This window comes from Synchiropus splendidus, chromosome 3, assembly GCF_027744825.2.
Source record: "Synchiropus splendidus isolate RoL2022-P1 chromosome 3, RoL_Sspl_1.0, whole genome shotgun sequence".
NCBI classification, from domain to species: Eukaryota; Metazoa; Chordata; class Actinopteri; order Syngnathiformes; family Callionymidae; genus Synchiropus; species Synchiropus splendidus.
The window spans coordinates 8,980,741-9,006,672 of NC_071336.1; the positions used below are offsets into that span (position 1 = coordinate 8,980,741).

At 41.9% G+C, this 25,932-nt stretch overlaps 1 protein-coding gene across 1 annotated transcript; it reads right to left on the reverse strand.

Moving 5' to 3' along the window:
- Positions 1-847: 847 nt before the first annotated feature.
- LOC128755935 (salivary glue protein Sgs-3-like) lies at positions 848-25,932 on the reverse strand. Its single transcript, XM_053860045.1, has 7 exons — positions 25,884-25,932; positions 17,583-17,750; positions 13,701-13,781; positions 12,678-12,761; positions 10,645-10,892; positions 6,274-6,423; positions 848-919 (listed from the first exon to the last, which is right to left on the reverse strand). The coding sequence occupies exons 1-7, from the start codon at positions 25,930-25,932 to the stop codon at positions 848-850; spliced, it is 852 nt and encodes a 283-aa protein (XP_053716020.1).

Here is a 25,932-nt window from a genome sequence, read left to right on the forward strand (position 1 = left end):
CAGTGTGGTTGGTGGTTCTGATGTAGTAGTTTCCGCTGTGGTTGGTTCTGATGTCGTACTTTCAGCAGTGGTTCGTTCTAATGTAGTATCTTCATCCGTGGTTTGTTCCGGTCTTGTAGTTTCAGCAGTAGTTGATTCTGATGTCGTACTTTCAGCAGTGGTTGGTTCTGGTGTTATTGATGGTTGTGACGTAGCAGTTTTGTCAGTGGTTGATTGCTGTGTTGCTGATGGTTCTACAGTAGTTTCTTCAGTGGTTGGTTCTGTTGTAGTAGTTTCAACAGTGACTGGTTCTGGTGTTGTTGATGGTTCTAAAGTCTTAATCTCCACAGTAGTTGGTTCTCGGGTTGTTGAGTGCTCTTTAGTAGACGTTTCAACAGTGGTTGATTGTGATGTAGAACTTTGAACCGTGGTTGGTTCTGGTGTTGTAGTTTCCACAGTGGTTGGTTCTGGTGTTGATGGTTGTGAAGTAGTAGTTTTAGCAGTGGTTGATTCTGGTGTAGTAATTGCAGTGTTTGGTTCTGATGTAGTACTTTTGATAATCGTTGATTCTGATGTTGTACTTTCAGTCGAGGTTGGTTCCAGTGTGGTTGATGGTTCTAAAGCGGTAGTTTCAGCTGTGGTTGGTTTTGATGCCGTACTTTCAGAAGTGGTTTGTTCCAATGTGGTTGATGGTTCTATCGTAGTAGTTTCCGCTGTGGTTGGTTCTGACGTTGTACTTTCAACAGTGGTTGGTTCCAGACTTGTAGTTTCAGTTGTGGTTGGTTCTGGTGTAGTTGATTGTTCTAAAGTAGTAGTTTCCGATGTGGTTGGTTCTGTTGTTTTTGATGTTTCCGAAGTCGTAGTTTCTTCAGTGGTTGATTCTGGTGTTGTTGATGGTTTTACTGTTGATGATTCCGATGTGGTTGGTTCTGATGTCGTACTTTCAGCAGTGGTTGATTCCAGTGTGGTTGATGGGTCTAAAGCAGTAGTTTCCGCTGTGTTTGGTTCTGACGTTGTACTTTCAGCAGTGGTTGGTTCCAGACTTGTCATTACAGTTGTGGTTGGTTCTGGTGTAGTTGATTGTTCTAAAGTAGTAGTTTCCGGTGTGGTTGGTTCTGTTGTTTTTGATGTTTCCGAAGTCGTAGTTTCTTCAGTAGTTGATTCCGGTATTGTTGATGGTTCTACAGTTGATGATTCCGCTGTGGTTGGTTCTGATGTTGTACTTTCAGCAGTGGTTGATTCCAGTGTGGTTGATGGTTCTAAAGCGGTAGTTTCAGCTGTGGTTGGTTTTGATGCTGTACTTTCAGAAGTGGTTTGTTCCAATGTGGTTGATGGTTCTATCGTAGTAGTTTCCGCTGTGGTCGGTTCTGACGTTGTACTTTCAACAGTGGTTGGTTCCAGACTTGTAGTTTCAGTGGTGGTTGGTTCTGGTGTAGTTGATTGTTCTAAAGAAGTAGTTTCCGATGTGGTTGGTTCTGTTGTTTTTGATGTTTCCGAAGTCGTAGTTTCTTCAGTAGTTGATTCTGGTGTTGTTGATGATTCTACAGTTGATGATTCCGCTGTGGTTGGTTCTGATGTCGTACTTTCAGAAGTGGTTTGTTCCAATGTGGTTGATGGTTCTATAGTAGCAGTTTCCGCTGTGGTTTGTTCTGATGTCGTACTTTCAGCAGTGGTTGGTTCTAATGTAGTATCTTCATTCGTGGTTTGTTCCGGTCTTGTAGTGTCAGCAGTTGTTGATTCTGATGTTGTACTTTCAGCAGTGGTTGGTTCCTGTGTGGCTGATGGTTCTAAAGTAGTAGTTTCCGCTGTGGTTGGTTCTGAAGTACTTTCAGCAGTGGTCGATCCCAGTGTGGTTGATGGTTCTAAAGTAGTAGTTTCAGCAGTGGTTTGTTCCTGTGTTGTTGATAATTCAGAGGTAGTAATTTCCCCAGTGGTTGATTCTGATGTAGTAGTTATATCCGTGGTTTGTTCCGGTGTTGTCGTTTCAGTAGTAGTTGATTCTGATGTCGTACTTTCAGCAGTGCTTGGTTCCAGTTTGGTTGATGGTTCTGAAGTAGTAGTTTCTTCAGTGGTTGGTTCCAGTGTGGTTGATGGTCCAAAGGTTGTGGTTTCCATTGTGGTTGGTTCTGATGTCGAAATTTCAGCAGTGGTTGGTTGTGGTGTAATTGATGGTTCTGTAGTAGTAGTTTCTTCAGTGGTGGTTTGTTCCAGTGTTGTTGACGGTCCAGAAATAGAAATTTCCGCAGTGGTTGGTTCTAATGTAGTGCCTTCATCTGTGGTCTGTTCCGGTGTTGTAGTTTCCGCAGTAGTAGATTCTGATGTTGTGTGGTCAGCAGTGGTTGCTTCCAGTGTGATTGATGGTTCTGAAGTTGAAGTTTCTGCTGTAGTTGGGTTTGATGTCGCACTTTCAGCAGTGGTTGGTTCTGATGTCGCACTTTCAGCAGTGGTTCGTTCTGATGGAGTACTTTCGGCAGTGGTTGGTTCTGATGTTGTACTTTCGGCAGTGGTTGGTACCAGTGTTGTTGATGGTTCAGAAGTAGTAATTTTTTCAGTTGTTGATTCTGGTGTTGTTGATGGTTCAGAAGTAATAAATTCTGCAGTGGTTGGTTCTGATTTTACACTTTCATCTGTGGTTTGTTCCAGTGTTGTAGTTTCAGCAGTGGTTGGTTCTGATGTCGTGATTTCAGAACTTGTTGGTTCCAGTGTTGTTGATGGTTCTGAAATTGTAGTTTCGTCTGTGGTTGATTCAGGTGTTGTTGATGGTTCGACAGTAGTAGTTTTAGCAGTGGTTGGTTCTGAGGTCGTAATTTCAGTAGTGGTTTGTTCCGTTGTTGTTGATAGTTCAGAAGTAGTCATTTCTGCATGAGTTGATTCTGATGTTGTACTATCAGTCGTGGTTTGTTCCGTTGTTGTAGTTTCCGCAGTTGTAGATTCTGATGTTGTGTGGTCAACAGTGGTTGGTTTCATTGTGATTGATGATTCTGAAGTACTACTTTCCCCTGTGGTTGGATCTGATGCCGTACTTTCAGCAGTGGTTGGTTCCAGTGTTGTAGTTTCAGCTGTGGATGGTTCCAGTGTTGTAGTTTCAGCTGTGGTTGGTTCTGATGTACTTTCAACAGTGGTCGATCCCAGTGTTGTTGATGGTTCTGAAGTAGTAGTTTCTTCAGTAGTTGATTCTGGTGTTGTTGATGGTTCCACAGTTGTAGTTTCAGCAGTGGTTTGTTCCGGTGTTGCTAATGGTTCAGATGTGGTCATTTCAGCCGTGGTTGGTTCTAATGTAGTACTTTCAGTTGTGGTTTGTTCCGGTGTTGTCAATGGTTCCGAAGTAGAAATTTCAGCAGTGGTTGGTTCTGATGTTGTAATTTCAGCAGTGGTTGGTTTCAGTGTTGTCGTTTCAGCAGTGGTTGTTTCCAGTGTGGTTGAATGTTCTAAAGTAGTAGTTTCTGTTGTGGTTGGTTCTGATGTCGTACTTTCTGTAGTGGTTTGCTCCAGTGTTGTTGATGGTTCAGAAGTAGTAATTTTTTCAGCGGTTGGTTCTGATGTCAATCTTTCAGAAGTTGTTGGTTCCAGTGTTGTTGATGGTTCTACAGTAGTAGTTTCAGAGGTGGTTTGTTCTGGATTTGTAGTTTCAGCAGGAGTTGATTCTGATGTTGTATGGTCAGCAGTGGTTGGTTCTAGTGTAGTTGATCGTTCTGAAATAGTAGTTTCTTCAGTGGTGGTTTGTTCCAGTGTTGTTGATGGTTCAGAAGTAGAAATTTCCGCAGTGGTTGGTTCTAATGTAGTGCCTTCATCTGTGGTTTGTTCTGGTGTTGTAGTTTCCACTGTGGTTGGTTCTGATGTCGTACTTTCAGCAGTGGTTGTTTGTGGTGTAGTTGATGGTTCTGAAGCAATATTTTTTTCATTAGTAGTTTGTTCCAGTATTGTTGATGGTTCAGAAGTAGAAATTTCCGCAGTGGTTGGTTCAAATGTAATACGCTCATCCGTGGTTTGTGCCGCTGTTGCAGTTTCAGCAGTAGTTGATTCTGATGTTGTCTGGTCAGCAGTGGTTGGTTCCTGTGTGATTGATGGTTCTAAAGCAGTAGTTTCCGTGGTTTGTTCAGGTGTTTTTGATGCTTCTTCAGTAGTAGTTTCAGCAGTGGTCGATTCTGATGTTGTAATTTCAGCAGTGGTTGGTTCCAGTTTTGTAGTTTCAGCAGTGGTTATTTCCAGTGTGTTTGATGGTTCTAAAGAAGTAGTTTCCGCTGTGGTTGTTTCTGATGTCATACTTTCTTCAGTGGTTGGTTGTGGTGTAGTTGATGGTTCTAAAGCAGTAGTTTCTTCTGTAGTTAATTCTGGTGTTGTTGATGGTTTTACAGTTGTAGTTTCACCAGTGGTTTGTTCCAGTGTTGTTAATGGTTCTGAAGTCGTTGTTTCTTCTGTGGTTGATTCTGGTGTGGTTGATGGTTCTATAGTAGCAGTTTCTGCTGTGGTTTGTTCTGATGTAGTATTTTCAGAAGTGGTTGCTTCCAGGGTGGTTGATGGTTCTAAAGTAGTAGTTTCCACTGTGGTTGGTTCCGATGTCATACTTTTTTCAGTGGTTGGTTTCGGTGTTGTAGTTTCCACAGTGGTTTGTTCCGGTGTTGTTGATGGTTCAGAAGTAGTAATTTCTGCAAGAGTCGATTCTGACGTCGTACGGTCGGGAGTGGTTGGTTCCAGTGTGGTTGATGGTTCTGAAGTAGTAGTTTCCGCTGTGGTTGGTTCTGACGTTGTACTTTCAGCAGTGGTTGGTTCCAGACTTGTAGTTTCAATTGTGGTTTGTTCCGGTGTTGTTGATGGTTCTGAAGTAGTAGTTTCTTCAGTAGTTGAGTCTGGTGTTGTTGATGGTTCCACACTTGTAGTTTCAGTAGTGGTTTGTTCCGGTGTTGCTAATGGTTCAGAAGTAGTAATTTCCACTGTGGTTGGTTCTGATGTCGTTCTTTCAGCAGTGGTTGGTTCCAGACTTGTAGTTTCAGTTGTGGTTGGTTCTGGTGTAGTTGATTGTTCTAAAGTAGTAGTTTCCGATGTGGTTGGTTCTGTTGTTTTTGATGTTTCCGAAGTCGTAGTTCCTTCAGTGGTTGATTCTGGTGTTGTTGATGGTTCTACAGTTGATGATTCCGCTGTGGTTGGTTCTGATGTCGTACTTTCAGCAGTGGTTGATTCCAGTGTGGTTGATGGTTCTAAAGCAGTAGTTTCAGCTGTGGTTGGTTTTGATGTCGTACTTTCAGAACTGGTTTGTTCCAATGTGGTTGATGGTTCTATAGTAGTTGTTTCCGCTGTGGTTGGTTCTGACGTTGTACTTCCAGCAGTGGTTGGTTCCAGACTTGTAGTTTCAGTTGTGGTTGGTTCTGGTGTAGTTGATTGTTCTAAAGTAGTAGTTTCCGATGTGGTTGGTTCTGTTGTTTTTGATGTTTCCGAAGTCATAGTTCCTTCAGTGGTTGATTCTGGTGTAGTTGATGGTTCTACAGTTGATGATTCCGCTGTGGTTGGTTCTGATGCCGTACTTTCAGCAGTGGTTGGTTCCAGTGTTGTAGTTTCAGTTGTGGTTGGTTCTGATGTACTTTCAACAGTGGTCGATCCCAGTGTTGTTGATGGTTCTGAAGTAGTAGTTTCAGCAGTGGTTTGTTCCGGTGTTGCTAATGGTTCAGATGTGGTCATTTCACCCGTGGTTGGTTCTAATGTAGTACTTTCAGTTGTGGTTTGTTCCGGTGTTGTCAATGGTTCCGAAGTAGAAATTTCAGCAGTGGTTGGTTCTGATGTTGTAATTTCCGCAGTGGTTGGTTCTAATGTAGTACTTTCATCTGTGGTTTGTTCTGAAGTAGTAGTTTCAGCAGTAGGTGATTCTGATGTTGTGTGGTCAGCAGTGGTTGGTTCCAGTGTGGTTGATGGTTCTGAAGTAGTAGTTTCCGCTGTGGTTGGTTCTGATGTCATGCTTTCAGCAGTGGTTGGTTCCAGTGTTGTAGTTTCAGCTGTGGTTGTTTCCAGTGTGGTTGACTGTTCTAAAGTAGTAGTTTCTGTTGTGGTTGGTTCTGATGTCGTACTTTCTGTAGTGGTTTGCTCCAGTGTTGTTGATGGTTCAGAAGTAGTAATTTTTTCAGCGGTTGGTTCTGATGTCAATCTTTCAGAAGTTGTTGGTTCCAGTGTTGTTGATGGTTCTACAGTAGTAGTTTCAGAGGTGGTTTGTTCTGGATTTGTAGTTTCAGCAGGAGTTGATTCTGATGTTGTATGGTCAGCAGTGGTTGGTTCTAGTGTAGTTGATTGTTCTGAAATAGTAGTTACTTCAGTGGTGGTGTGTTCCAGTGTTGTTGATGGTTCAGAAGTAGAAATTTCCACAGTGGTTGGTTCTAATGTAGTGCCTTCATCTGTGGTTTGTTCTGGTGTTGTAGTTTCCACTGTGGTTGGTTCTGATGTCGTACTTTCAGCAGTGGTTGTTTGTGGTGTAGTTGATGGTTCTGAAGTTGTAGTTTTTTCATTAGTACTTTGTTCCAGTATTGTTGATGGTTCAGAAGTAGACATTTCCACAGTGGTTGGTTCAAATGTAATACTCTCATCCGTGGTTTGTACCGCTGTTGCAGTTTCAGCAGTAGTTGATTCTGATGTTGTCTGGTCAGCAGTGGTTGGTTCCTGTGTGATTGATGGTTCTGAAGCAGTAGTTTCCGTGGTTTGTTCAGGTGTTTTTGATGCTTCTTTAGTAGTAGTTTCAGCAGTGGTCGATTCTGATGTTGTAATTTCAGCAGTGGTTGGTTCCAGTTTTGTAGTTTCAGCAGTGGTTATTTCCAGTGTGTTTGATGGTTCTAAAGAAGTAGTTTCCGCTGTGGTTGTTTCTGATGTCATACTTTCTTCAGTGGTTGGTTGTTGTGTAGTTGATGGTTCCAAAGCAGTAGTTTCTTCTGTAGTTAATTCTGGTGTTGTTGATGGTTTTACAGTTGTAGTTTCACCAGTGGTTTGTTCCAGTGTTGTTAATGGTTCTGAAGTAGTTGTTTCTTCTGTGGTTGATTCTGGTGTGGTTGATGGTTCTGTAGTAGCAGTTTCTGCTGTGGTTTGTTCTGATGTAGTATTTTCAGAAGTGGTTGCTTCCAGTGTGGTTGATGGTTCTAAAGTAGTAGTTTCCACTGTGGTTGGTTCCGATGTCATACTTTTTTCAGTCGTTGGTTTCGGTGTTGTAGTTTCCACAGTGGTTTGTTCCGGTGTTGTTGATGGTTCAGAAGTAGTAATTTCTGCAAGAGTCGATTCTGATGTCGTACGGTCGGGAGTGGTTGGTTCCAGTGTGGTTGATGATTCTGAAGTAGTAGTTTCAGCTGTGGTTGGTTTTGATGCTGTACTTTCAGAAGTGGTTTGTTCCAATGTGGTTGATGGTTCTATCGTAGTAGTTTCCGCTGTGGTTGGTTCTGACGTTGTACTTTCAACAGTGGTTGGTTCCTGACTTGTAGTTTTAGTGGTGGTTGGTTCTGGTGTAGTTGATTGTTCTAAAGTAGTAGTTTCCGATGTGGTTGGTTCTGTTGTTTTTGATGTTTCCGAAGTCGTAGTTTCTTCAGTAGTTGATTCTGGTGTTGTTGATGATTCTACAGTTGATGATTCCGCTGTGGTTGGTTCTGATGTCGTACTTTCAGAAGTGGTTTGTTCCAATGTGGTTGATGGTTCTATAGTAGCAGTTTCCGCTGTGGTTTGTTCTGATGTCGTACTTTCAGCAGTGGTTGGTTCTATTGTAGTATCTTCATTCGTGGTTTGTTCCGGTCTTGTAGTGTCAGCAGTTGTTGATTCTGATGTCGTACTTTCAGCAGTGGTTGGTTCCTGTGTGGCTGATGGTTCTAAAGTAGTAGTTTCCTCTGTGGTTGGTTCTGAAGTACTTTCAGCAGTGGTCGATCCCAGTGTGGTTGATGGTTCTAAAGTAGTAGTTTCAGCAGTGGTTTGTTCCTGTGTTGTTGATAATTCAGAAGTAGTAATTTCCCCAGTGGTTGATTCTGATGTAGTAGTTATATCCGTGGTTTGTTCCGGTGTTGTCGTTTCAGTAGTAGTTGATTCTGATGTCGTACTTTCAGCAGTGCTTGGTTCCAGTTTGGTTGATGGTTCTGAACTAGTAGTTTCTTCAGTGGTTGGTTCCAGTGTGGTTGATGGTCCAAAGGTAGTGGTTTCCATTGTGGTTGGTTCTGATGTCGAAATTTCAGCAGTGGTTGGTTGTGGTGTAATTGATGGTTCTGTAGTAGTAGTTTCTTCAGTGGTGGTTTGTTCCAGTGTTGTTGACGGTCCAGAAATAGAAATTTCCGCAGTGGTTGGTTCTAATGTAGTGCCTTCATCTGTGGTCTGTTCCGGTGTTGTAGTTTCCGCAGTAGTAGATTCTGATGTTGTGTGGTCAGCAGTGGTTGCTTCCAGTGTGATTGATGGTTCTGAAGTAGAAGTTTCTGCTGTAGTTGGGTTTGATGTCGCACTTTCAGCAGTGGTTGGTTCTGATGTCGCACTTTCAGCAGTGGTTCGTTCTGATGGAGTACTTTCGGCAGTGGTTGGTTCTGATGTTGTACTTTCGGCAGTGGTTGGTACCAGTGTTGTTGATGGTTCAGAAGTAGTAATTTTTTCAGTTGTTGATTCTGGTGTTGTTGATGGTTCAGAAGTAATAAATTCCGCAGTGGTTGGTTCTGATTTTACACTTTCATCTGTGGTTTGTTCCAGTGTTGTAGTTTCAGCAGTGGTTGGTTCTGATGTCGTGATTTCAGAACTGGTTGGTTCCAGTGTTGTTGATGGTTCTGAAATTGTAGTTTCGTCTGTGGTTGATTCAGGTGTTGTTGATGGTTCGACAGTAGTAGTTTTAGCAGTGGTTGGTTCTGAGGTCGTAATTTCAGTAGTGGTTTGTTCCGTTGTTGTTGATAGTTCAGAAGTAGTCATTTCTGCATGAGTTGATTCTGATGTTGTACTATCAGTCGTGGTTTGTTCTGTTGTTGTAGTTTCCGCAGTTGTAGATTCTGATGTTGTGTGGTCAACAGTGGTTGGTTTCATTGTGATTGATGATTCTGAAGTACTACTTTCCCCTGTGGTTGGATCTGATGCCGTACTTTCAGCAGTGGTTGGTTCCAGTGTTGTAGTTTCAGCTGTGGATGGTTCCAGTGTTGTAGTTTCAGCTGTGGTTGGTTCTGATGTACTTTCAACAGTGGTCGATCCCAGTGTTGTTGATGGTTCTGAAGTAGTAGTTTCTTCAGTAGTTGATTCTGGTGTTGTTGATGGTTCCACAGTTGTAGTTTCAGCAGTGGTTTGTTCCGGTGTTGCTAATGGTTCAGATGTGGTCATTTCAGCCGTGGTTGGTTCTAATGTAGTACTTTCAGTTGTGGTTTGTTCCGGTGTTGTCAATGGTTCCGAAGTAGAAATTTCAGCAGTGGTTGGTTCTGATGTTGTACTTCCAGCAGTGGTTGGTTCTAGACTTGTAGTTTCAGTTGTGGTTGGTTCTGGTGTAGTTGATTGTCCTAAAGTACTAGTTTCCGATGTGGTTGGTTCTGTTGTTTTTGATGTTTCCGAAGTCGTAGTTCCTTCAGTGGTTGATTCTGGTGTAGCTGATGGTTCTACAGTTGATGATTCCGCTGTGGTTGGTTCTGATGCCGTACTTTCAGCAGTGGTTGGTTCCAGTGTTGAAGTTTCAGCTGTGGTTGGTTCTGATGTACTTTCAACAGTGGTCGATCCCAGTGTTGTTGATGGTTCTGAAGTAGTAGTTTCAGCAGTGGTTTGTTCCGGTGTTGCTAATGGTTCAGATGTGGTCATTTCAGCCGTGGTTGGTTCTAATGTAGTACTTTCAGTTGTGGTTTGTTCCGGTGTTGTCAATGGTTCCGAAGTAGAAATTTCAGCAGTGGTTGGTTCTGATGTTGTAATTTCCGCAGTGGTTGGTTCCAGTGTTGTCGTTTCAGCTGTGGTTGTTTCCAGTGTGGTTGACTGTTCTAAAGTAGTAGTTTCTGTTGTGGTTGGTTCTGATGTCGTACTTTCTGTAGTGGTTTGCTCCAGTGTTGTTGATGGTTCAGAAGTAGTAATTTTTTCTGCGGTTGGTTCTGATGTCAATCTTTCAGAAGTTGTTGGTTCCAGTGTTGTTGATGGTTCTACAGTAGTAGTTTCAGAGGTGGTTTGTTCTGGATTTGTAGTTTCAGCAGGAGTTGATTCTGATGATGTATGGTCAGCAGTGGTTGGTTCTAGTGTAGTTGATTGTTCTGAAATAGTAGTTTCTTCAGTGGTGGTTTGTTCCAGTGTTGTTGATGGTTCAGAAGTAGAAATTTCCACAGTGGTTGGTTCAAATGTAATACGCTCATCCGTGGTTTGTACCGCTGTTGCAGTTTCAGCAGTAGTTGATTCTGATGTTGTCTGGTCAGCAGTGGTTGGTTCCTGTGTGATTGATGGTTCTAAAGCAGTAGTTTCCGTGGTTTGTTCTGGTGTTTTTGATGCTTCTTCAGTAGTAGTTTCAGCAGTGGTCGATTCTGATGTTGTAATTTCAGCAGTGGTTGGTTCCAGTTTTGCAGTTTCAGCAGTGGTTATTTCCAGTGTGTTTGATGGTTCTAAATAAGTAGTTTCCGCTGTGGTTGTTTCTGATGTCATACTTTCTTCAGTGGTTGGTTGTTGTGTAGTTGATGGTTCCAAAGCAGTAGTTTCTTCTGTAGTTAATTCTGGTGTTGTTGATGGTTTTACAGTTGTAGTTTCACCAGTGGTTTGTTCCAGTGTTGTTAATGGTTCTGAAGTAGTTGTTTCTTCTGTGGTTGATTCTGGTGTGGTTGATGGTTCTGTAGTAGCAGTTTCCGCTGTGGTTTGTTCTGATGTAGTATTTTCAGAAGTGGTTGCTTCCAGTGTGGTTGATGGTTCTGTAGTAGCAGTTTCCGCTGTGGTTTGTTCTGATGTAGTATTTTCAGAAGTGGTTGCTTCCAGTGTGGTTGATGGTTCTAAAGTAGTAGTTTCCGCTGTGGTTGGTTCTGAAGTACTTTCAGCAGTGGTGGATCCCAGTGTGGTTGATGGTTCTAAAGTAGTATTTTCAGCAGTGGTTTGTTCCGGTGTTGATAATTCAGAAGTAGTAATTTCCCCAGTGGTTGATTCTGATGTAGTACTTATATTCGTGGTTTGTTCCGGTGTTGTTGTTTCAGTAGTAGTTGATTCTGATGTCGTACTTTCAGCAGTGGTTGGTTCCAGTTTGGTTGATGGTTCTGAAGTAGTAGTTTCTTCAGTGGTTGGTTCCAGTGTGGTTGATGGTCCAAAGGCAGTGGTTTCCATTGTGGTTGGTTCTGATGTCGAAATTTCAGCAGTGGTTGGTTGTGGTGTAATTGATGGTTCTGTAGTAGTAGTTTCTTCAGTGGTGGTTTGTTCCAGTGTTGTTGACGGTCCAGAAATAGAAATTTCCGCAGTGGTTGGTTCTAATGTAGTGCCTTCATCTGTGGTCTGTTCCGGTGTTGTAGTTTCCGCAGTAGTAGATTCTGATGTTGTGTGGTCAGCAGTGGTTGCTTCCAGTGTGATTGATGGTTCTGAAGTAGAAGTTTCTGCTGTACTTGGGTCTGATGTCGCACTTTCAGCAGTGGTTGGTTCTGATGTAGTACTTTCAGCAGTGGTTGATTCCAGTGTGGTTGATGGTTCTAACGCAGTAGTTTCAGCTGTGGTTGGTTTTGATGCCGTACTTTCAGAAGTGGTTTGTTCCAATGTGGTTGATGGTTCGATAGTAGCAGTTTCCGCTGTAGTTTGTTCTGATGTAGTATTTTCAGAAGTGGTTGCTTCCAGTGTGGTTGATGGTTCTAAAGTAGTAGTTTCCACTGTGGTTGGTTCCGATGTCATACTTTTATCAGTGGTTGGTTTCAGTGTTGTAGTTTCCACAGTGGTTTGTTCCGGTGTTGTCGATGGTTCAGAAGTAGTAATTTCTGCAAGAGTTGATTCTGATGTCGTACGGTCGGGAGTGGTTGGTTCCAGTGTGGTTGATGGTTCTGAAGTAGTAGTTTCCGCTGTGGTTGGTTCTGACGTTGTACTTTCAGCAGTGGTTGGTTCCACACTTGTAGTTTCAGTAGTGGTTTGTTCCGTTGTTGTTGATCGTTCAGAAGTAGTCATTTCTGTATGAGTTGATTCTGATGTTGTACTATCAGTTGTGGTTTGTTCCGGTGTTGTTGTTTCCGCAGTTGTAGATTCTGATGTTGTGTGGTCAGCAGTGGTTGGTTCCATTGTGATTGATGATTCTGAAGTAGTAGTTTCCCCTGTGGTTGGATCTGATGTCGTACTTTCAGCAGTGGTTGGGTCCAGTGTTGTAGTTTCAGCTGTGGTTGGTTCTGATGTACTTTCAACTGTGGTTGATCCCAGTGTTGTTGATGGTTCTGAAGTAGTAGTATCTTCGGTAGTTGATTCTGGTGTTCTTGATGGTTCCACAGTTGTAGTTTCAGCAGTGGTTTGTTCCGGTGTTGCTAATGGTTCAGATGTGGTCATTTCAGCCGTGGTTGGTTCTAATGTAGTGCTTTCAGTTGTGGTTTGTTCCGGTGTTGTCAATGGTTCCGAAGTAGAAATTTCCGCAGTGGTTGGTTCTAATGTAGTACTTTCATCTGTGGTTTGTTCTGAAGTAGTAGTTTCAGCAGTAGGTGATTCTGATGTTGTGTGGTCAGCAGTGGTTGGTTCCAGTGTGGTTGATGGTTCTGAAGTAGTAGTTTCCGCTGTGGTTGGTTCTGATGTCATGCTTTCAGCAGTGGTTGGTTCCAGTGTTGTAGTTTCAGCTGTGGTTGTTTCCAGTGTGGTTGACTGTTCTAAAGTCGTAGTTTCTGTTGTGGTTGGTTCTGATGTCGTACTTTCTGTAGTGGTTTGCTCCAGTGTTGTTGATGGTTCAGAAGTAGTAATTTTTTCAGCGGTTGGTTCTGATGTCAATCTTTCAGAAGTTGTTGGTTCCAGTGTTGTTGATGGTTCTACAGTAGTAGTTTCAGAGGTGGTTTGTTCTGGATTTGTAATTTCAGCAGGAGTTGATTCTGATGTTGTATGGTCAGCAGTGGTTGGTTCTAGTGTAGTTGATCGTTCTGAAATAGTAGTTACTTCAGTGGTGGTTTGTTCCAGTGTTGTTGATGGTTCAGACGTAGAAATTTCCGCAGTGGTTGGTTCTAATGTAGTGCCTTCATCTGTGGTTTGTTCTGGTGTTGTAGTTTCCACTGTGGTTGGTTTTGATGTCGTACTTTCAGCAGTGGTTGTTTGTGGTGTAGTTGATGGTTCTGAAGTAGTAGTTTTTTCATTAGTAGTTTGTTCCAGTATTGTTGATGGTTCAGAAGTAGAAATTTCCGCAGTGGTTGGTTGAAATGTAGTATGCTCATCCGTGGTTTGTACCGCTGTTGCAGTTTCAGCAGTAGTTGATTCTGATGTTGTCTGGTCAGCAGTGGTTGGTTCCTGTGTGTTTGATGGTTCTAAAGAAGTAGTTTCCGCTGTGGTTGTTTCTGATGTCATATTTTCTTCAGTGGTTGGTTGTGGTGTAGTTGATGGTTCTAAAGCAGTAGTTTCTTCTGTAGTTAATTCTGGTGTTGTTGATGGTTTTACAGTTGTAGTTTCACCAGTGGTTTGTTCCAGTGTTGTTAATGGTTCTGAAGTAGTTGTTTCTTCTGTGGTTGATTCTGGTGTGGTTGATGGTTCTATAGTTGCAGTTTCCGCTGTGGTTTGTTCTGATGTAGTATTTTCAGAAGTGGTTGCTTCCAGTGTGGTTGATGGTTCTAAAGTAGTAGTTTCCACTGTGGTTGGTTCCGATGTCATACTTTTTTCAGTGGTTGGTTTCGGTGTTGTAGTTTCCACAGTGGTTTGTTCCGGTGTTGTTGATGGTTCGGAAGTAGTAATTTCTGCAAGAGTTGATTCTGATGTCATAGGGTCGGTAGTGGTTGCTTCCAGTGTTGTTGTTTCAGCTATGGTTGTTTCCAGTGTTGTAGTTTCAGTAGTGGTTGGTTCTTGTGTGGTTGATGGTTCTGAAGTAGTAGTTTCCGCTGTGGTTGGCTCTGATATCGTACTTTCAGCAGTGGTTGGTTCCAGTGTTGTAGTTTCTGTTGTGGTTGTTCTTTCTGTGGTTGACGGTTCCAATGTAGATGTTTTCGTTGTGGTTGGTTCTGATGTCGTAATTTCAGTAATGCTTTGTTCCAGTGTTGTTGGTGGTTCAGAAGTAGTAGTTTCTTCAGTTGTTGATTCTGTCGTTGTTGATGGTTCTACAGTTGTAGTTTCAGCTGTGGTTGTTTCAAGTGTTGTAGTTTCAGCAGTAGTTGGTTCCAGTGTGGTTGATGGTTCTGAAGTAGTAGTTTCCGCTGCGGTTGGTTCTGATGTCGTACTTTCAGCAGTGGTTGGTTCCAGTGTTGTAGTTTCAGCTGTGGTTAGTTCCAGTGTGGTTGACGGTTCTAACGTCGCAGTTTCCGTTGTGGTTAGTTCTGATGTCATACTTTCAGTAGTGGTTAGTTCCAGAGTGGTTGATGGTTCTTCAGTTGTACTTTCCATTGTGGTTGGTTCTAGTGTAGTGGTTTCAGCAGTGGTTGCTTCCAGGGTTGTAGTTTCAGCTGTGGTTGGTTCCGACGTGGTTGATGTTTCTAAAGTAGTAGTTTCCACTGTGGTTGGTTCTGTCGTACTTTCATCAGTACTTGATTCTTGTGTTGTAGTTTCAGCTGTGGATGGTTCCGGTGTAGCTCTTTCAGTAGTGGTTGGTTCTGATGTAGTTCTTTCAGAAGTGGTTGGTTCCAGTGTTGTAGTTTCAGCTGTGCTGGGTTCCAGTGTTGTAGTTTCAGCTGTGGTTGATTCTGGTGTTGTTGATAGTTCGACTGTTGTTGTTTCAGCAGTTGTTGTTTTCTGTTCTGTTGTTGGTTTGAAAATTGTAGTTTTAGTTGTTGTTGGTTTTGATGTAGTACTTGCAGCTGTGGTTTGATCTGGTGTTGTACTTTCAGTAGTGGTTAGTTCCAGAGTGGTTGATGCGTCTTCAGTTGTACTTTCCATTGTGGTTGGTTCTAATGTCGTGGTTTCAGCAGTGGTTGGTTGTGATGTAGTCATTTCAGCAGTGGTTGGTTCCGATATCGTAATTTCTGCAGTGGTTGCTTCCAGTGTTGTTGTTTCAGCTCTGGTTGGTTCCAGTGTTGTAGTTTCAGTAGTGGTTGGTTCTTGTGTGGTTGATGGTTCTGAAGTAGTAGTTTTCGCTGTGGTTGGTTCTGATGTCGTACTTTCAGCAATGGTTGGTTCTGTTGTCGTACTTTCAGCAATGGTTGCTTCTGTTGTCGTACTTTCAGCAGTGGTTGGTTCCAGTGTTGTAGTTTCAGCTGTGGTTGGTTCCAGTGTGGTTGACGGTTCTAACGTCGCAGTTTCCGTTGTGGTTAGTTCTGATGTCATACTTTCAAAAGTGGTTAGTTCCAGAGTGGTTGATGGTTCTTCAGTTGTACTTTTCATTGTGGTTGGTTCTAATGTAGTGGTTTCAGCAGTGGTTGGTTCCAGGGTTGTAGTTTCAGCTGTGGTTTGTTCCGATGTGGTTGATGTTTCTAAAGTAGTAGTTTCCACTGTGGTTGGTTCTGTCATACTTTCATCAGTACTTGATTCTTGTGTTGTAGTTTCAGCTGTGGATGGTTCCGGTGTCGCTCTTTCAGCAGTGGTTGGTTCTGATGTTGTTCTTTCAGAAGTGGTTGGTTCCAGTGTTGTAGTTTCAGCTGTGCTGGGTTCCAGTGTTGTAGTTTCAGCTGTGGTTGATTCTGGTGTTGTTGATAGTTCGACTGTTGTTGTTTCAGCAGTTGTTGTTTTCTGTTTTGTTGTTGGTTTGAAAGTTGTAGTTTTAGTTGCTGTTGGTTTTGATGTAGTACTTGCAGCTGTGGTTTGATCTGGTGTTGTACTTTCAGTAGTGGTTAGTTCCAGAGTGGTTGATGCGTCTTCAGTTGTACTTTCCATTGTGGTTGGTTCTAATATCGTGGTTTCAGCAGTGGTTGGTTGTGATGTAGTCATTTCAGCAGTGGTTGGTTCCGATATCGTAATTTCTGCAGTGGTTGCTTCCAGTGTTGTTGTTTCAGCTATGGTTGGTTCCAGTGTTGTAGTTTCAGTAGTGGTTGGTTCTTGTGTGGTTGATGGTTCTGAAGTAGTAGTTTTCGCTGCGGTTGGTTCTGATGTCGTACTTTCAGCAATGGTTGGTTCTGATGTCGTACTTTCAGCAGTGGTTGGTTCCAGTGTTGTAGTTTCAGCTGTGGTTGGTTCCAGTGTGGTTGACGGTTCTAACGTCGCAGTTTCCGTTGTGGTTAGTTCTGATGTCATACTTTCAGTCGTGGTTTGTTCCAGAGTGGTTGATGGTTCTTCAGTTGTACTTTTCATTGTGGTTGGTTCTAATGTAGTGGTTTCAGCAGTGGTTGGTTCCAGGGTTGTAGTTTCAGATGTGGTTTGTTCCGATGTGGTTGATGTTTCTAAAGTAGTAGTTTCCACTGTGGTTGGTTCTGTCGTACTTTCATCAGTGCTTGATTCTTGTGTTGTAGTTTCAGCTGTGGATGGTTCCGGTGTAGCTCTTTCAGCAGTGGTTGGTTCTGATGTCGTACTTTCTGAAGTGGTTCGTTCCAATGTTGTAGTTTCAGCTGTGCTGGGTTCCAGTGTTGTAGTTTCCGCTGTGGTTGATTCTGGTGTTGTTGATAGTTCGACTGTTGTTGTTTCAGCAGTTGTTGTTTTCTGTTCTGTTGTTGGTTTGAAAGCTGTAGTTTTAGTTGTTGTTGGTTTTGATGTAGTACTTGCAGCTGTGGTTTGATCTGGTGTTGTACTTTCAGTAGTGGTTAGTTCCAGAGTGGTTGATGCGTCTTCAGTTGTACTTTCCATTGTGGTTGGTTCTAATGTCGTGGTTTCAGCAGTGGTTGGTTGTGATGTAGTCATTTCAGCTATGGTTGGTTCCAGTGTTGTAGTTTCAGTAGTGGTTGGTTCTTGTGTGGTTGATGGTTCTGAAGTAGTAGTTTTCGCTGCGGTTGGTTCTGATGTCGTACTTTCAGCAATGGTTGGTTCTGTTGTCGTACTTTCAGCAGTGGTTGGTTCCAGTGTTGTAGTTTCAGCTGTGGTTGGTTCCAGTGTGGTTGACGGTTCTAACGTCGCAGTTTCCGTTGTGGTTAGTTCTGATGTCATACTTTCAGAAGTGGTTAGTTCCAGAGTGGTTGATGGTTGTTCAGTTGTACTTTCCATTGTGGTTGGTTCTAGTGTAGTGGTTTCAGCAGTGGTTGGTTCCAGGGTTGTAGTTTCAGATGTGGTTTGTTCCGACGTGGTTGATGTTTCTAAAGTAGTAGTTTCCACTGTGGTTGGTTCTGTCGTACTTTCATCAGTGCTTGATTCTTGTGTTGTAGTTTCAGCTGCGGATGGTTCCGGTGTAGCTCTTTCAGCCGTGGTTGGTTCTGATGTCGTACTTTCAGAAGTGGTTGGTTCCAGTGTTGTAGTTTCAGCTGTGCTGGGTTCCAGTGTTGTAGTTTCCGCTGTGGTTGATTCTGGTGTTGTTGATAGTTCGACTGTTGTTGTTTCAGCAGTTGTTGTTTTCTGTTTTGTTGTTGGTTTGAAAGTTGTAGTTTTAGTTGTTGTTGGTTTTGATGTAGTACTTGCAGCTGTGGTTTGATCTGGTGTTGTACTTTCAGTAGTGGTTAGTTCCAGAGTGGTCGATGCGTCTTCAGTTGTACTTTCCATTGTGGTTGGTTCTAATGTCGTGGTTTCAGCAGTGGTTGGTTGTGATGTAGTCATTTCAGCAGTGGTTGGTTCCGATATCGTAATTTCTGCAGTGGTTGCTTCCACTGTTGTTGTTTCAGCTGTGGTTGGTTCCAGTGTTGTAGTTTCAGTAGTGGTTGGTTCTTGTGTGGTTGATGGTTCTGATGCAGTAGTTTTCGCTGCGGTTGGTTCTGTTGTCGTACTTTCAGCAATGGTTGCTTCTGTTGTCGTACTTTCAGCAGTGGTTGGTTCCAGTGTTGTAGTTTCAGCTGTGGTTGGTTCCAGTGTGGTTGACGGTTCTAACGTCGCAGTTTCCGTTGTGGTTAGTTCTGATGTCATACTTTCAGAAGTGGTTAGTTCCAGAGTGGTTGATGGTTCTTCAGTTGTACTTTTCATTGTGGTTGGTTCTAATGTAGTGGTTTCAGCAGTGGTTGGTTCCAGGGTTGTAGTTTCAGCTGTGGTTTGTTCCGATGTGGTTGATGGTTCTAAAGTATTAGTTTCCACTGTGGTTGGTTCTGTCGTACTTTCATCAGTACTTGATTCTTGTGTTGTAGTTTCAGCTGCGGATGGTTCCGGTGTAGCTCTTTCAGCAGTGGTTGGTTCTGATGTTGTTCTTTCAGAAGTGGTTGGTTCCAGTGTTGTAGTTTCAGCTGTGCTGGGTTCCAGTGTTGTAGTTTCAGCTGTGGTTGATTCTGGTGTTGCTGATAGTTCGACTGTTGTTGTTTCAGCAGTTGTTGTTTTCTGTTTTGTTGTTGGTTTGAAAGTTGTAGTTTTAGTTGTTGTTGGTTTTGATGTAGTACTTGCAGCAGTGGTTTGATCTGGTGTTGTACTTTCAGTAGTGGTTAGTTCCAGAGTGGTTGATGCGTCTTCAGTTGTACTTTTCATTGTGGTTGGTTCTAATATAGTGGTTTCAGCAGTGGTTGCTTCCAGGGTTGTAGTTTCAGATGTGGTTTGTTCCGATGTGGTTGATGCTTCTAAAGTAGTAGTTTCCACTGTGGTTGGTTCTGTCGTACTTTCATTAGTACTTGATTCTTGTGTTGTAGTTTCAGCTGTGGATGGTTCCGGTGTAGCTCTTTCAGCAGTGGTTGGTTCTGATGTTGTTCTTTCAGAAGTGGTTGGTTCCAGTGTTGTAGTTTCAGCTGTGCTGGGTTCCAGTGTTGTAGTTTCAGCTGTGGTTGATTCTGGTGTTGTTGATAGTTCGACTGTTGTTGTTTCAGCAGTTGTTGTTTTCTGTTTTGTTGTTGGTTTGAAAGTTGTAGTTTTAGTTGTTGTTGGTTTTGATGTAGTACTTGCAGCTGTGGTTTGATCTGGTGTTGTACTTTCAGTAGTGGTTAGTTCCAGAGTGGTTGATGCATCTTCAGTTGTACTTTCCATTGTGGTTGGTTCTAATGTCGTGGTTTCAGCAGTGGTTGGTTCCGGTGTTGTAATTTCGGCCGTAGATGTTTCCTGTGATAGCGTTTCTGCATTTGTTGGTTCCAGTGTTGTAGTTTCAGCAGTGTTTTGTTCCTGCGTTTTTGATGGTTCAGAAGTAGTAACTTCTTCAGTAGTTTCCCCTATGGTTGGTTCCGATATCGTAATTTCTGCAGTGGTTGCTTCCAGTGTTGTTGTTTCAGCTATGGTTGGTTCCAGTGTGGTTGATGGTTCTGAAGTAGTAGTTTTCGCTGCGGTTGGTTCTGACGTCATACTTTCAGCTGTGGTTGGTTCCAGTGTGGTTGACGGTTCTAACGTCGCAGTTTTCGTTGTGGTTAGTTCTGATGTCATACTTTCAGTAGTGGTTTGTTCCAGAGTGGTTGATGGTTCTTCAGTTGTACTTTTCATTGTGGTTGGTTCTAATGTAGTGGTTTCAGCAGTGGTTGGTTCCAGGGTTGTCGTTTCAGATGTGGTTTGTTCCGATGTGGTTGATGTTTCTAAAGTAGTAGTTTCCACTGTGGTTGGTTCTGTCGTACTTTCATCAGTGCTTGATTCTTGTGTTGTAGTTTCAGCTGTGGATGGTTCCGGTGTAGCTCTTTCAGCAGTGGTTGGTTCTGATGTCATACTTTCAGAAGTGGTTGGTTCCAGTGTTGTAGTTTCAGCTGTGCTGGGTTCCAGTGTTGTAGTTTCCGCTGTGGTTGATTCTGGTGTTTTTGATAGTTCGACTGTTGTTGTTTCAGCAGTTGTTGTTTTCTGTTTTGTTGTTGGTTTGAAAGTTGTGGTTTTAGTTGTTGTTGGTTTTGATGTAGTACTTGCAGCTGTGGTTTGATCTGGTGTTGTACTTTCAGTCGTGGTTAGTTCCAGAGTGGTTGATGCGTCTTCAGTTGTACTTTCCATTGTGGTTGGTTCTAATGTCGTGGTTTCAGCAGTGGTTGGTTCCGGTGTTGTAATTTCGGCCGTAGATGTTTCCTGTGATAGCGTTTCTGCATTTGTTGGTTCCAGTGTTGTAGTTTCAGCAGTGTTTTGTTCCTGCGTTTTTGATGGTTCAGAAGTAGTAACTTCTTCAGTAGTTTCCCCTATGGTTGGTTCCAATATCGTAATTTCTGCAGTGGTTGCTTCCAGTGTTGTTGTTTCAGCTATGGTTGGTTCCAGTGTGGTTGATGGTTCTAACGTCGCAGTTTCTCTTGTGGTTAGTTCTGATGTCATACTTTCAGTAGTGGTTAGTTCCAGAGTGGTTGATGGGTCTTCAGTTGTACTTTCCATTGTGGTTGGTTCCAATGTCGTGGTTTCAGCAGTGGTTGGTTGTGATGTAGTAATTTCAGCAGTGGCTGGTTCCAGGGTTGTAGTTTCCAGTGTGGATGATGGTTGTAAAGTAGTAGTTTTTTTAGTAGTAATAGTAGTAGTAGTAGTTAGTAATTCTGGCATTGTGGCTGGTTCTTCAGTCGTAGTTCCACCAGTGGTTGGTTCTGGCTTCGTACTTTCAGCAGTGGTTGTTTCTAGTGTTGTTGATCGTTCAATAGTAGTAGTTTCAGTAGCGGTTGGTTCTGATGTTGTTTGGTCTAACGTAGTAGCTCCAGCAGTTGCTGGTTTCGGTGTTGCTGGTTTTGATGTAGTCGTTCCAGAAGTTGTTGCTTCCATTTCAGCTGTTGTTGGTTCTGATGACGTTGTTTCAGCAGTTGTTGATTCCAATCTAGCTGTTTCTGTTCTTGTTTGTCCTGTTGGTGTTTCACCATTTGTCGTTTCTGAAGTGGTAACATCATCAGTAATTTCTTTGGCAGTTGGTTCTGATGATGGAGTATTTGGTGGTTCAGGTATAGTTGGATCTAAATGTGTTGATCCATTACTTGTTGCCTCTGACCCGGTTGTGTCATCTTCATCTCTGCGTGGTGCAGCAAACAAGCTGGATCCTGAAATGTTCTTTTCCTTATCATTTGACTCAGCTGGATCAAATGAACCTGTGGATCGATAAGATCCACTGACGTTCTTTGAGACACCATAAATGTCAGTTTTTTTCCCGAATGTAGGCCAATCCTCTGCTCCCAAAGGTTCTGAAAAGTAAGACGGTTTCAAGATGAACTTCCCCTCTCACAGTGATGTTCAGTCCCTCTCTCTGACATCTTCACTTTGCGTATGGACCAATAAAGAAACTCACAATTGTAAATGAACATTTTTCTGCAGCACTTCAAACTATCAGATTAAAATTGTATTCCCGGCCGCTGTGAATTACCATTTCTGTCAGTTTCTTCAGCATGAGGGCAGTTTATGTGCCAAGTAGCCAGCGACACCTGAATTTCAATGGAGTCTATGAGTCTGCTCCAGATGACTGTATTAACCCTTCAGCGTCCCAGGAAACGCAGAAGTGACCAAAAAAAGACCTTGATAAAAGGCAGACTCACAAAATGTCCATTGGTGTTGAAAGTAGATTTATAATAACTGAAACAATCCATGTTTCCTCGCGATTTCTGTCACATTTGGTGCTGGCAAGTTAAAGATAAATGGCTGTGGAGAGGCGACTGTGTCCAGCAATGGCTGTGTGCAGGCAGGACAACAGGAGACTTGACACACCTTGGCCTGTGAGCTCCCTCTGTCCTGTGGTGGACACGAACTGCGTTCTGATTGTCACGTTTTGTAAAGAATTATACGAAGATCACCCAAGCGTTTCCTACATTTTAGGATAAGTTGTTCTGCATGACCTTTTTGTAATCTGCGCATATGTTGTTTAAACATATTGGTGGCTCTCAGTAAGAGATTGCTTTTTCTTTTTTCACATTCAGATTTGATGTTTTCTGTGTGATTTAAGGTCCAGTGTGTCAATACAGAACATTAAAATGAAGTATAAACAGTTCATGTGTGAAAAATGATGCAGATCAAGGCCAGCTATACAGTTATATAAAAGTCCAGTTGAATTTCTTGTCATGTCACCAGACGTGGAGATCCGTCATTGTTAAGTATTCATTTTAGATGGAATTGAGAGATAGAATGAGATACATATATTATAGATTATTCTCACACTTAAAACTTGAGTCATTGCCATGAATATGAAAACTCTTTTTTCATGTGAATAATTCATTACTTACGCTCAGAGAAGGCCATTTTATAGCAGAAGGTTTTATAAGGTTGACTAGATACCCTGACTGCCACTCACCAAGGAAGAGCAAAGGGCGTCTATATGTATAGAGTATGACCTAGATCTGACTGCAATACTGTGATGAAAGTTTAGCTTTTAGATGAAAATTGAAATTGAAATTTTACAAGCATTTTGATTTATGAATGAATGAATGTTTATTTCAATCTCCGCTGATATTTTAGAATTACATTTAGCATTTATTACACATTATATTACTTTTCTTCCGGCCCACTACATATGGTGCACCTTTCCCTGTTTATTTAATCCTCAAGTTTTGTCATCGTTTAGAGTTTGTTTAAACTTACCATTCGCTGAACAAAAGCAGCACAGTGAAGTCCCCACAATGAACACATTGAAAGAAAGAGCCATCGCCCGGCTACATCCCTGGCACCGGGCGGCAACGAGCGTTCCAAAAAAAAGTCTCCAATCCAGATTGTGGATGTGGACGTGGACACCCAGACCTGGTTAGTGGCAGAGCACACTTGACACTGAGGTTGCGGTCTCTGACTTCTGCATCACCATATGTCAAGAAGGCGTCACTGATAGACGAAGATAAGAAATGTTTACTGCACAGCTCGAGAGCAAATTCCAGTACTTTGCGCTCACTGGAGTTTTCCGCCATGTTGTGACTTCATGATGGTTTTGTATTTCACCTGTTTTTCATCACTGATCTTAGTAAAGACACTTAAATTCGCCGAACACTCGCTGCTCGGTGATGTTACACTGTAGGATTATGAATGGGAGCCCGTAATAATTAGCTATTAATATGAGTCTGATGTAACAAACAAAAATATTGTACATGAGACGATAACTGGTTTACTGCAGAGGGATCTGTCCATTGACATCACACACAGACGAACAAGGGGTATGAAATCAATTTATTCAATCAGTATTTAAACACAAAAATCAGTCTCAAAAATATAATTCAGTGAAAAAAATCTTTTTGGAGACAGGATGCCCCCTCCCCACTTTCTCGATGTTGAGCACCCAAAAAAAGCTTTTGAGTCAATCATCCCAATTCCAGTAATACAGCATGCGCAGTAGCGCTGAACGAGGCATTACTATTTACTTTTTAAAAATATTTTTCTTACTATATTTTTTGTAACTTCTTTTGACCACTGCAATGTTGCTCTCAACTGCTGTCTCAGCGGCATTCTGTCAATGTACACTACATTTATACTGTGCAAGTGAGGGTAAAATAAATAAAATATAAGCACACAGAAGGAAAGGAAACAACCATATTTTAATTTCCCTAAAAAAAAATAATTAACAAATATTTTTGTCATACATTTATCTCATTGGCATTTTTTAAAAACATCATTATCGACAGTCAAACCAGAAGATTTCAATGGGACAGTAGGTGGCAGCAGAGTCCAGATGATGATCTGGAACGCCACCAAAAACGTCATTGTGCGGAACCGTTTGGTCATAACTTCGACGTCTACCAAGTACTACATTTTTGAAGGGAGAAGTCAACTGAAATGTGTGTTACACAAAGTAGCATATGGTTGGCTACTTTCAGTTTGTTGTCTTAATCTCCTTATCTGTAGTACACATGCTATACATAAGGTTACATTCATAATTTGTGATGAGTAATAGTTAAATGAAAGGAGAAAAAAGTATTGTTCCTTATCACTTATTATACTTGCATTTATGTAGAGGAACTTCAGCTCAAACAGAAATAGTTAAGTAATTGATACTCATGAAATACATTTCGTTTTTTTAGGCAGTTATAATTTTACTTGCACTAAGAAATGAATATAAAAAAAGGCTAATGATAGAATAAAAAAACCCCAATGCATTAATCAAATGCAATAAATGTACAATTACACAAACCCAGTTACACGTTGAATAGTCAGCAATGACATTCAATAAATGAAGGTTTTATTAATTTCTTCAAGCAGTTATTTCGCCACAACCACTCAACAACCTGACAACAGCAGGATATCCGGAATGCAATGGATGGAATAACTGAGACATTGTGGTACATTGTAAGTGTAAGACAAATGCAAAACATTTTTTAAACATAATAATAAAAGTATGGCGCTAAGTCCACATTTGTATAAAGATGTCTTTAATAAACATAACATTTCAATATACAGTGACTTGACTCATCACTGTGCTATTCATGGTGGCCAGTGTAGAGAGCAGGCTGAATTGCTCTGCTTTGCATTGCTCTGCTTATGTTTTTTTATTTTTTTTTATCTGTGTAACATTGTCAGTCCAAAATTTCCAAAATTATATCTAACAGCATCCTGAACAAAATATAGGCATGGCGATCTTGGCAGCGAGCTGAGCGCCTTTGTTTACATCATGGCAGAAGGATGGAATGACAGATCAAGATCTCGGATAAGTGTCAGTCTCGGAGGTGCATTTACAGCCTGGCAGTAACTGAGCTACGAAAGGCTTTTCATCTGATCCTGAAGTGGCGATGTTTCTACTCGACTTGTGAGTCGATTTTGTGTTCACTGCTGCCTCTGTTGTTGCCAAATCATTGTCTAAGGGAAACGAATGTGCAGCGCCATCGCACACGGTGCATTCACAAGCTGTTTAGTCATAAACAGCAGCATCTTCTTACATTTTTTTGCTGTTTAGCCACGGCCTTTCCCCATAAACAAAGGAACATGGGATGGGATCAGTTGATATCATCAACTGATAGAGTGATGGCTCCAAAGGATTTAAACATGGACCTCCGTGTGCAACATACCTGGCCACAAGTTTTCCCCCTGTAAAATACTTTCCCTGGTACAAAGCTGCTTGACCATAAGCAAAAAAAATGGCTGTCCAGCCTTCCCTTCAAAAATTCTGAAAAAGAAGTCTGTGCCTCTATCATCATCATCTTCAATTATATTTCTTTATATATTTTTATTTCATTGACATCCCGTTTGTAGAAAACTGTTTTCACTTTGTCATGAAAGAGCTTTTTCCAATAAATGTTTGTGTTAAAAAAGCCAAATTTTATTGACCATGATTGATTTATGAAAGCACTAAAAGGGTAAAACATCCAAGGGAGTGAATACTTATGACAGGCACTGTATGTTATTATTCAGTTTATGTATGTTTCAATATGTCATAATGTATACATTGATGATTTGATGGGGACTTTACACTGTAACTCTCTGTAAGTGGAATCCTCCGTTATCACAATATCCATTTGGGAGATGGTTGCTGATATGAACTTTGCCAAAAAACAAGTCTATGAGTGGCTTTTCATGCATGTTCATGGCATGACATGTTTATGTTCGTTGAGGCAATAAGCAAGTGTTTGGGGAAGTCGGAGGCAGCTTTTACTGAGCTGAGCAAGGCTGCATCAGGCATCTTGCCACTGCAGCCTTTGTAGAGTGTTTATCTGGAAACAACCAAGGAAATGGAAAACACTGTGAAGTATGTATTATGAGAAATAATGACACACGAATGAAACGATGAAAGATTAGTATCAAGATATACATAACATATCAAAATGTGATGTTGCACTTTCTGTGGTGTTTTTAGATGTAGCATTTACTCTTAACATACGGATTGTACTTTTGTTAATGATCCATGGTCCAACTCAGAAACGCCCCAAATAAGTCCATGCCTTGTTTCCATTAAAAGTTCATTCAGCCGTCATTCGTGCTTGAGAAATCATGAGTGGGTTCTCAGCCGGCAACAGCATGACATCAGTGTTGCAGACCAAGCTCAACTGGTGCAAGTGCGGCACCACAAGGTGACATCATATCTCATATTATACCAGAAGTACCTGTTTTGATGAGTCCTCTCTGCTCCAAAGTGGCCACCATCCGGTCCAT